Raw genomic sequence first — 12,140 nt, forward strand, 5'->3', positions numbered from 1 at the left:
TTTTGCTTAATTTAGTGTATGAAGTTGCATAAATATTTAATATAGATCCTGTTGAATCATGTTAGTACAAAATATGTAGTGAATTTTATAGTTTCACCCCATTTTAAGATACCTAATTGTTTTATTGCAATTTTGTCTGTCCCTACAAGAATGCCCTTACAGAGAAAAACACAGAAAAACATCATCAAGTTTATTGACGTTTCAATTTCCACTTCGGAAATCGTTTTCAAAATACAAAAAACGTTAATAAATTAAACAAATTTGGTTTAAAATTTGTTTAATTAAATAATTTAAAGCAAAAAAAACAAAATTTGTTTAATTTATTAACGTTTGTATTTTGAGAACGATTTCCGAAGTGGAAATTGAAACGCCAATATTTTCAACTTCAATTATTGTGGCTTTTTCCATTAAAATAGTAATTACTTTAAGATGCCACAAAAAAATAACTTCAGAACAATATCATTTAGTTATTCTGTATAACTTTGGGCATGATGTTAAGCTTTTAACAAATTTGAACATTGAACATGTTAGTAGCAGTCCAAACGTCGAAAAAGGTTTACAAACATAAAGAGTATTTGATTTAAACTGATATTGTACTGTATTATTTAACCCTGGAAGCTCACACTTGGGTGTGAATAAACTCTAGGGTATGTAGCACCCATGTGTGAGGTTTGCGATAATTTATTTATTTTTTTTATAATGATTTTTTTTGGGAAATGGATTCATGTAGTTGGAAAGAAAACTGGGAAAAACGTCGTCCGTTGACACAAGCTGAACTGGAAAAGAAAGCTGAAAATTTATTTGCTAATGAAAACAACGAAGATGATGATCAAAATATCTTTGGTAACGATTCCGAATCTAAGGAGGATTATGTCGAAGAACCAAACTCCAATACCGATACTAATGAAAAGTGATAGTGAAATAGATCATCACCAGTTAGAAATGTTGTAAGGTTACTTGGATCCAGACGATGACCACTAAGAATTTTTGCTTGATTCAAGTGGTATAAATGCAATGCTATTTTTTGTCGCAAATCCCCATTGGAAAGAAAATGTATCTAATAATAGATCTTTTCTGAAGTCTTTGGGAATGGATTTAATTGAACCACTAATGCGAGAGAGACTCTAAATACATTCTTTACAGAAATCACTCAGGCAAACAATGTGTGGCATTCTTCAAGTTGAAGACCTTCCAACACAACATCCCACAAGCTTAGTAAAGCAAACTAAGTGTTCTGCAAAGGAAAAAATAGAAAAACAAAGCATACATGCTAGGCTTGCCAAAAAGCATACTGCATGGAGCATAGAGCTAAACTGTGTTGTGAATGTAGTCACCAAAATGAGTAAAATACCTGGCTAAGAATGAATATGAGTTCTATAATCAAAAGTTGTTGGCTTTTAGTTAGAAAGACCATTTTTTTGTTAAATTAAGGTCAAATATTTTGAATTATGTTTCCGGCTTTTTAGAAAATGTTTGTTAATTATTTTTTAATATTTATAATATTTTTTCTTTTGTATTACTACAAGTAAGAGAGAGAGAAAATAAAATGATTGATTTAAATATTCTTGTGTATTCAATAGTGATTAGACAGTCTCTGAAAATCATAAAATATTTACTTTTTTTTATTTCTTAACAAAAAATCATTGGGTATCTGATACCCATATGTGCGGTATATGTTAAAAAAGTCGGTGTGATCTTACAGGGTTAAGTGTGCAGCTCATTTATGAAGAAATTTTTAATCTGGTTTGCACAACTATACTTAAAAATGAATATTTTTTTATTTTTACATCCTTTAAACATTTAGAAAATAAACCAGTATCTTAAACACAATCGTTAAAAATTTATCCCATTAACTAATAGCTAATAAGTAATAAAATGAAAGTAAAATAATTTAATTAAATTTTTATGCCACTTTATTGTCGCCTTGCCTTTAAAAGTGCGATTAAAACCCAAAAACAGAATATCAGAGGCTTACGTTAATTATCCTGACGGTAAGGAACACAGAAAACTCTTTCGGAAAAGCCTGGTTTTTATTCTGTTGGAAAATCTCCTTGGCCGGCAGCCAAATGTAGGAATCGGGGTATAAACGCCAAGCAGTCGGCCGGTCGGGCAACCTCTGCCATTTTTCCATAGAAGGGTGGAAAGATTTATGTCCATCCTCGCTATTTCTATAACTGGATAGCGGGTTGATGATGTCCTCGCATCTGGAACAAACAAACACTGGAGCAAAGAAGCAGCATAGGATAGAGAGATAATAAATTCGGAATGGAATCTATATCTGATAATTTAGTTACTGACTAGAGCTCTTATTTAAAGGATTTATTATTATTTTAAAATTACTTCTTATTACACGATTGAGAATATACGATTATTATACTCCCAATGAAATATAGAATCCAACCCAAATTGTCTTTTTGTTTTGATTATATTGTCATTTAAAAATGTTTATTACGATAAGGGCATTACGGCACTTTTTATTTCAAAAAGTTGAAGATAATCAGAATTAAATGTTAATATCATCTAATATCATCAACAGATACAGTGTTTTACCACATTAACTCTAACCTAGCTTGGAACAAATATATTTAAAAAAATATATATTTTTTTTCAAAAACATTTTAAAATACAAGGGCGTTCTTAAATGGGGACGTTAGGTATTCGTATGGTATTTTTCAAAACATTCTTTGCAATACACATTTTTTTCACACTTTTTGCATATCCACCGTGCCTTCGTGTGACGCACAGAATATCTGTTTTTCCATTTTTCCCGGAAATTGAAAGGCTTCGGTGACTTCAAAGTTGGAACCAGCTTTGTTTTTTTCGTGTTTTTTAAGTGACAATATCTCTTAAATACCTACGTATTAAATGATGATTAAACCAAACAAACCCGGAAAAATAGTGACAGCACATATAGCTCCCGCGGAAACCTCAAAACAAACATATATATATATATATATATATATATATATATATATATATATATATATATATATATATATATATATATATATATATATATATATATAGGTAGTGACGCCAAATAAGGCCAGTGTCTTAATAAGGCCAATTGTAAATATTTCCTTAAATATAGATATTATATACTAGATGTCACTGTAAATCGCTTTCCCAGTCAAAATCGTCTACGCCATTCATTTGGTAGTATCAAAGTATACTAGACACGTGTTTACTACGGTGCCGAAGCTCGGTTATAAATTTTAGGTAAGTTATAAAATCACTTTAAATTTACTTAAATAATATATACCGAATATTATTTCGTTGTAAAGCAGTAAAAAATTAATACTCTTTTAGAAACTGGTACTTATTTTTCGATATATTGCTTTCTATTATTATTTTTTTATGTTAAATAGAAAAGTAGACAGTGCCCTAATAAGGCCAATTTATTTGCCTTATTAAGAGTCGACTCTCCTTATTAAGAGCTATTAACAATTTGTTTACATAATCGTTTAAACTATTTTTTCTTTGCAGATATGTACACCAGGAAAAGGGCGCATTGGACCGAAGAGGACACTAAAGCTGCAATGAATGCCATACGAAATGGCATGGCTGTTCATAAGGCAGCACTTACATTTAATATTCCTCGGCGTTCGTTACGTAACCATCTAGCTAGTGGTACTTCACAAAAACGACTTGGGCGGCCTCCAGTACTTACAAAACCTCAGGAAGATGAATTGGTTAGGCGTATAAGAAGATTGTGTGACGTGGGTATGCCATTAACCCCCAAAATATTAAGAAAAAATGTGTATGCTTTTGTCAAAGAGACAGGAATAAGGCATCCATTCTCGGTTAAAAAGGAGATAGCTGGAAAAAAATGGATGAAATTGTTTTTTTCTAGGAATCCTGACATTGCAAAGCATCGGGCTCAAAAACTCAATTTGGCCAGAGCCCAAAAATTAAATCGTACAGTTATAAGTGACTATTTCGAGAAACTTCGACAGATTTTATATGAGAAAGGCTTAGCAAGGAAACCTGCTCAAATTTACAACATGTAAAAAGGATGCCAGCTTACACTGCATCACCAACAAACTGTATTGGCTAGTAGAGTTGCTAAAAGGGTTGCACCAGATCACGGCGAAAATATAACAATCGTGGCATGTGGCAACGGCATAGGCAACAGCATTCCGCCACTTATCATTATGAAAGATCAACGAGTTAAACCAGAATGGTATTGTAATCTTCCAGCAGAAACAAAAAATATATTGACCAAGAAAGGAAGCATGACAGCAAATGCACATATAGAGTGGTTAGATCACTTCTGTCAATTCAAAAATTCCGGACCCGCCCTTTTAATTTTTGATGGAGCTTTATCTCATTTAGACATTATAATTGTAGAAGCTGAAATAAAAAAAAATAACTGTTTTGTCTACCGTTCAACACCACCCATGAGCTTCAACCACTGGATAAAGCAGTCTTCAGGAGTTTTGAATATTACTGGGATGAGGAGGTGTTAAATTTTTTGGGTGGATCATAATAACGAACGTACCATTAACCGAGCAAGATTTGGACAAATATTTACGCCGGTTTGGAAAAACGCAATGACCCAAAAAAATATTTGTTCTGGATTTGAAGCAACTGGAATATGGCCATTCAATCCAAATGCTGCCTTTGCACCTAGTTGTCTGACACAACGAGAGATTGAAACAATCCCCAAAGATTTTCAAGAAAATCCTACAACTCAACCAGAAATTGAAACAATTGGCAAAAAGAATACAAATTTCAAAGAACAGCTATCCTGCAGCGGTGTAAACAAAAATAATAAAAGCAAAGCATTTTCGAGCAGTGAGGAAAGGAAAATTACCAAAAAAAAAGAACTCACCAAAGTTTTTCAAACTTAATCTCAGATGAAGACAGTGACTCATCTGGGTCTTACGCAAGTGGTACAGATTCCAGCGAGGATTATAGTGATGCAGTTTACACGTCAAATAAATATGACAAAAATAAAGTTGCAAAAATAAGTGAGACAAAGCCATGTGAAGAACTAATTGCAAGTTTTAGTTCCAGTGGTTTGCTGATTACACCGGAGTTAAAAGTATCAACAAAAAAACGTCGGTAGGCCATTAATGCAAAAGCACAAGAAGTTACCAGAGATTGATTTAGGGCACAATCTCATAGCTCCAAAGCACCAAAACCGAATTTAAAAAAAGATTCATGGTACTGTATCTTGTGTGATGAAGATAGAGTGGCTGATATGCACAAGTGTGTTTGTTTTAATAAGTATATCCACGAGGAATGTATAGGATTAACAAAAGACGACAAGGATATATTTGTATGTCCTCGATGTGTGTAAATCTGCGATATAGGTACTTAATGTATTGACAAATTTTTGTTTTTAATATGAATAAACGTTTCTTTCATTAAACTTTGTATTTATTCTTTAATTCTTAGGTTTAAAATTTATTAGCCACGTAAATTTCCTTCAAAAATGAAACTGGCCTTATTAAGTCACCAGTTCCAAATAAGGCCAAATATTCAAGATTTATTGAATCTTAAAATTTTATATTTCTTTATTTATTTATTAAGTATTTTATGGTTTTTATCGTAAAATTTGTTAGCTAAAATGTTAGGTAATACATATACAAGACTTTTCCCCCCATATTTTTGCTGAATAAAATATTACAGACATTTAAACCTTAACGTGGCCTTAATTGGCGTCCTTACCTTATATATGAATACTATATATGTATATATATAATATATATATATATAATATATATATATATATATATATATATATATACATTTATATATACACAGTTTCTTAAGCTTTATTGGACTTAGAAGTGGATAACCAATAAAACGTTCTTCCTCCGAATATTTTCATCATAGCTTAGGTAACTTTGAGAACAGCTAGTTACGAAATTGAAAATTAACGGAATAGTATACGTTTATATAGCGAGTAAATGAAAATAGTTTAAAGATATTTTTTGAAATGTATGAGAGAGGTTGAGGAGTTCCCTTGAGAGAAGAGTTTCTACAAGTTACAGATGGCAGTAAAGATATTATGTTTGTTATTTATTTTAGTGTCTTGAAATTATATAAAAATATTAAATAAGAAAAAGTCAATAAGGAAAAAAACTGTTAATAATTTATGTTGAGATTTTATGCATCAAATTAAACTTGAAACTAAAGGTTTATTTTAAAGTTATACATTTATATATACTTTATAATTGACTGATGGAAAAATAGACAATAAAAAGTAACAAAAATGAACCGACAAATAGTTGATAAAAAAAGAAGCACTGAATTATCTGGCAAACTAAAATTTTATACTATGTACAGAAATTTAGGAAAATTAAATTTAACTTGATTAAATACAAATAACACACACAGTAAATACTAACGAATCTAATCTCCCATCTTACATGACACTTTTTGGGCTTAGTTTTAGAGCAGCTGTAAATTTATCGGGGAAATAATTCCTTCAGATTCTTGGAGTGCTCATCGATTGATTTTTCAACTAAAATATCGTCATTTAAATAATAAAAACATGTTTTACAAGAACACAAGTCCTTTTAGGTCTCCATTTTCCTCTTAATTATAACAACATTACATACACCAGAAAACATAAACGTAAATTGCTAAAGACCTGGTGATATCGAGGGTGCGGTTTTCTCTCAAACAGCTAAATACATTACTACTTGCCACTATTCAATTTTAGGTTGAGCTTATAGAACCGACGGGTACCAGAGATATATATAATTATCAACTATGCTGAGCAAGGAGTAACAAATTGACGCTACATGAATACAATGTAATGCCAAAGTTTTTCTTCTTAATTTACACACAGTTTCCATTAAGTTCATAACTCTGATAAAAAGAACATCTCGAGCTATGACCAGAACTTTTTCCAATAAAACTATTTATCATTAACGTCTTAGACGACCAGTCTTTGGGTACGTTCATAACGGATACCGGCGCATCGTATCGTCGCCTTGAGCATAGCATTGACAGTGAAAGCTCTCATTTCAAATAATGCATTTATTTCACCTAGCGATCGATTATGGTACGATCTATGGTCGGCCTTATGAGCGCTCACTTAGACTTCCCTCTCTTCAGTATCCATCAAGTTTAATCATTATAGTTTTCTCAAATAGGACAGAGCTAGTTAATAAGCGAACACCTTATTTTTTTTTTTTTCGTAAAATGGAAACTATTTACCACCTTAAAGACTTCTTTGTTAAAATCTAGTACATAGTAATATCTAGACTTAACTGGTTGTAGATTTTAGCAATTAATATTTTTTGGTTGACGGTGGTCTGGCCAGTACCTTACGACATATATATTTTACCGTATATTTTAAATATTTCACCAACTGCTGTTGTACTTATGCTGGTAATAATCTAAAATAGTCTGTTATTATTTCTGGTCACGCAGTGCTTAGATAAGTTAGCAAAACCGACTGGACCCGGAGAGAACATCCAATTTATCGATGGATTTATCCTGGACAAGGGGTAACTGTCTCTTTTTTACGACATTGAGCTGGTGGTAGTAGATACAAAACCCATGAATCCATCCTTCTTTTTATAATACTATAGGTGAGGTCCACGAATTCATTATTGGTTCAATGGCCTAGTGGGCCCAATTTGCTAATAGTACTTTTAACTTTGCCTCTTTTTCTACACTATTGTTTTCTCGATTGTTTTCTGATTGGTTTATTATCACTATAGAGCGTTTCACGTTAAGAAAATAACATTGCGGAGATAGGGCCATGTATTTCTTATGGACGATAGAAGTGCAGCGATGTCACGATGAACACAAGCACGATTCAGGGTTGTATAATTTGTATTTTCGTTTTCACAGACATGAATGAAATTAATGTTTTTTAACGTAATTGACCAAAAGTGCCCATTCGAAACAAGAGATGAAAAGTAGGGAAAATGATTTTAATTAAATAAATAGTATTTACAACAGATAATTTTATTTTATCTTATTTTAATTATAGTAACGACAGTTTATTTGTTTTTCGGTAAGAATATCATATACCATGAATCATAGAAATCAGTAGAAAATATTGCTTAGTTAAATCATGCACTTTGCCGGCTATTATAGATTTAAAAGCAAATAAACGGACCGCTTGGAATGCATATATCTAATTACTAATTGCAACTTAAAATAATACGGTGTGCGTATGTTAGCGATTCTATGTCGTTCTCTGAGACTACATAATGATATGAAGGCTTTGTGGTTCTTCAGTTGTTCTGACTTTACAGTTAAATGTTAATTGAAAATGGAAATTCGAAAAATATATCGACAATGTACTAAACCGCATGCCTGAGAGTTTTGGCAACACTGATCTCCATAAGCCTAATGTTATTTTTTTAAAGTGGAACGCTCTATACTCTATAGTATTAATTATATAGGACACCATGCTTGTTTTGTCATTTTTTTCTTTTTATCCAAAAAAGATACCGAAAAGATCGTGGGGATAGAGAACTGGAAATATTGCAATGCGACAGAGTTATATGAATTTATTGGACTGCAGGGAACCTGAGAGACAACAAGCATTAAGTAGATATATTTTGAAGTAAATTTTATTGACCTCTTATATTTAAACCTACCATGAGGATAAAAGGATTCAAAAATTTGTTAAGATTTGTCTGATTTGAAGATAAAGACGCGAGGCCTGAACGATAAATTAGCAGCAATACGTGATGTATGGAACTAAATCAACCAAACCTTTCAGTAATACTATTTACCAGGAAAAAACATAACGATACATCAGCAACTTGTTTTGTATTAAGGAAGTTGTCCTTTTGAGTAATGTATGTCTTTAAAGCCAGATAAATGTTGTATGATGCGATAAATAAATATGGTAGTAGTGTGACTCTGAAACATATTACCCTTTAGGTGGAATACCATATACAGGAAAAAACGGAAATATAGTAGCAAAAGGCCTTGCATCTCAAGTTGTAAAGCAACTCATTGAGCCTTATTATAATTCCAACAGGAATATGACTTGCGATAACTATTTCACTGATCTTGCTCTTGCACATGAATTACTGGTAAATCCACTAAATCTGGTGGGCGCAGTGAAAAAATTAGAGGTTTGTTCCTCAGGAATTTCTGTTAAACAAGAACCGTTTAGAGAAATTTTTAATTTTCGGATTCGCTCCAAAAGCTTTTCTTGTTTCCAAAAAATAAAGAAATGTCCTAGTTCTGTATACCATGCATCACAATGTCGACTGTGAAGATGATGTTAACAAAATACCAGATATGATACTTTCTCATAATAGTACAAATTGTGGTTTCGATATGCTAGACCAAATAGTTCACCATAGTATATGTGCAAAAGAAGAGCTAGCCGCTTTCTTTTTGCATTTTTTTATAAATATTTTATACGTGGCTGGAATAACCTCATTTATTACTTAGACAAATTTTTATCCAGAATGGAACGAAAACAAAGATAAAAAGCAAAGATTGTTTCTTACAACCTCAGCAAAACAACTAGTGTTCCCCCAAATTTGAGAATAAATTTAAGAACACTACATCGGGAAACAAATCAGTATATTGTACAGGAAGTTGATCCACAGCCAAAACGAGAAAAGCCTCCAGTTTTAACAAAGAAAAGGTGTCACATGTGCCCAACAAAAGAGGCCATTAAACAGAAACTTTTCGAAATATGTAGTAGAAATATATGTAACGATCACTGTATAAATAGTAAAAACTGTATAAAAGTTTGTGAATATTGAAGTAAAGAAAATTAATTGATTAATCTATTGTTTTTTTTAATCTAGACAATTTTAATTTAACTTCAATAAAAAATCAAAAAAGAATATTAAAAACGTGTAGGTAAATCTGTACCTTAATAGAAAAAGGGCCAATGTCCATTTTTACTGTTTGGAGAAAATTGGGTTAACAGGTTTGGAGTATGTTGTTTATTCAAATATCTAATCAGTATATAAAATATTGTGGTGTTTTTTTTAATATGTATTAACATAATGCCAAGCTTCATTGCACTGAATACTATTTTATTATTTTTTTCATACCATTGGCCTTGTGCAGATTTTGCGGGATAAGGACATTGACACTGCAACAAAGCAGTAAAATAATATGATTTAGAAGAAAATTTTTAATTTTTTAATATACAAAATACAAAAGAAATTAAATGAAACCCTATCTTCGCCGTTGGTGTCTGGAACTGAAATGGTGTCAGCATCGATGTCAGTTGATTTTTGAAGATTTTGATAAAATGTCCTGTTGTATTGACTAATGTAAGGTAGTAAATCCAAAATTTTTTTTATTTTAACGTCGGCCAGAGGCAAAGGTTATGTATTAATGGGTTCTGGGCCCTGATTCTACTTCATTTTGATGTCGAAATTTAAAAGCGACTACGCCATGACAGTCGCAATCGCTAGAGATTCTCATTCATTTCGAATGTAGTTAAAACTGGGGATATTTACTTTATCATTTTGAGACTGCTGAAAATTTGGGTTGGCCTTTTTGTTTATTGGCTGCACGTTGCACAACGCTTGTTGAATGTTTGTTTTGTTTACGTTACGTAAATGTCTTTTTTTTTTCTTGTTTAAGTTTTTAAATCATATAGTAGCCATTCTCAATTATATTTTGATTTGAAAGAAAATGGATGGCGAGGCTGTGTGTAATCGTGGTACTAAATTGTCTGTGGAGCAAAAGGAAATCATGGTAGCTTTTTTGGAAAAACATGCTGATTTTGCTAAGGGCAAACTAAATAAGGGCACGATGGCAAGGAAAGAAAAAAAAGCAATGTGGGAGATCCTTAAGTTATAACCACTAAGATTTGACTTAGTGGTTATATTCTAATATATTTTTAAATTTACTGCAGCTTAGTAATACTTACCCTAAAAATTTTGGGTACCCTAGAGACATAAACACCCTCCTCCAAATATGGTTCTAATACTCTTATCAAGTAATTTGCAGCTTGTTTATTAAGCCGGAATTGCTGCCTAAATTGAGCATCACTTAGTGAAAAAGGATTTTGAGTATCCCGTAACATTCTTCTTATTCTCCGTTGTGGGCGTCGAATATCTATTCTCTCTAATTCCTCCAAAACCATAAAATGGCCGTAAAACGCAGCCATATTAATACTTTTTGCCTCAGTTTTCCTTGCACGAATCAAAACACAACCTACCTACAACCGCCTAAACTGAACCTAAGTTCACTTATCCCAGTCCAGCCAGTCATGCCAGATTAATTTCGACTCGAAATGAAATTTCAACCACTTTCTTGAAGTTGAAATTAATTTCGATAAATCGAAAATTAGTGACGTCGTTTGGTTAGTTCAGATGAAATCCACAAGGCTCGCAAAGTCAGTCACATTTCGACGTCGCCATATTAATTTCGACATGTTTTAAGTCGAAATCTTAATGAGAATCAAGGCCCTGGTTGCTCCATTTCCATTTCGTTTTTTTTCGATTTCTAGTAGAACCCCTCCTTAAATCATTTTTTTTTTTAAGTTTCATCATCTGCATCTGAAGAAGATGCAGATTATATGCTTAGAAAGCTCAAAGATGAATACAAAAAATGGGGGATGAGTATGAATATGTCTAAAACAGAATATATGCGAATAGGCAATGAAGACGAAGACCCGGATTTGGAAATTAGACAAATGAAAAGGTGCTACGAATACAAATATTTGGGAAGTATTATTTGCAGTAAAGGAACAACGGAACGAGATATAGACTATAGAGTACAACAAGGCAGGAAGAGTGTTCAAATTCTGAATTCGATACTTTGGTCCAACAAAGCTACTATGAGAACTAAAATGACTATCTACAAAGTAATTGTAGAGCCCATTCTTACATATGGAGCAGAATGTTGGCAAATGACAGTAAAAGGAAAGAAAAAAGTTGACACGGTTGAAATGGACTACCTAAGAAGAGCTTGCCGTATATCAAGAGTAGAACGTATACCTAATGCTGAAATTAGAAGAAAAACAGATAGAGATACAACTTCTGAAAGAATAGAAACTAGACAGTTAATATGGTATGGACACGTACAGAGGATGGACGACAACAGATGGCCAAAAAGAGCTATGGAATACAATCCAAGTAATAGAAGGAAATGAGGAAGACCAGCCAAGTCTTGGATACAAGGTGTTATGGAAACCATAAAAGATAGAGCCATTGATGAAGACACCTGGAGAG

At 32.3% G+C, this 12,140-nt stretch overlaps 1 protein-coding gene across 3 annotated transcripts in view; it reads right to left on the reverse strand.

Annotated features, from left to right (window-relative positions):
* Positions 1–12,140, reverse strand: part of LOC140436163 (uncharacterized) — a 297,575-nt gene that overhangs the window by 52,249 nt on the left and 233,186 nt on the right. For all 3 annotated transcript variants that reach the window (XM_072524872.1, XM_072524870.1, XM_072524871.1), the window contains exon 5: positions 1,976–2,204. In XM_072524872.1, the coding sequence (XP_072380973.1) occupies positions 1,976–2,204 (229 nt within the window). The remainder of the gene's footprint in view (positions 1–1,975; positions 2,205–12,140) is intronic.

The sequence above is a fragment of the Diabrotica undecimpunctata genome, chromosome 3, assembly GCF_040954645.1.
Source record: "Diabrotica undecimpunctata isolate CICGRU chromosome 3, icDiaUnde3, whole genome shotgun sequence".
In the NCBI taxonomy this organism is placed as follows: Eukaryota; Metazoa; Arthropoda; class Insecta; order Coleoptera; family Chrysomelidae; genus Diabrotica; species Diabrotica undecimpunctata.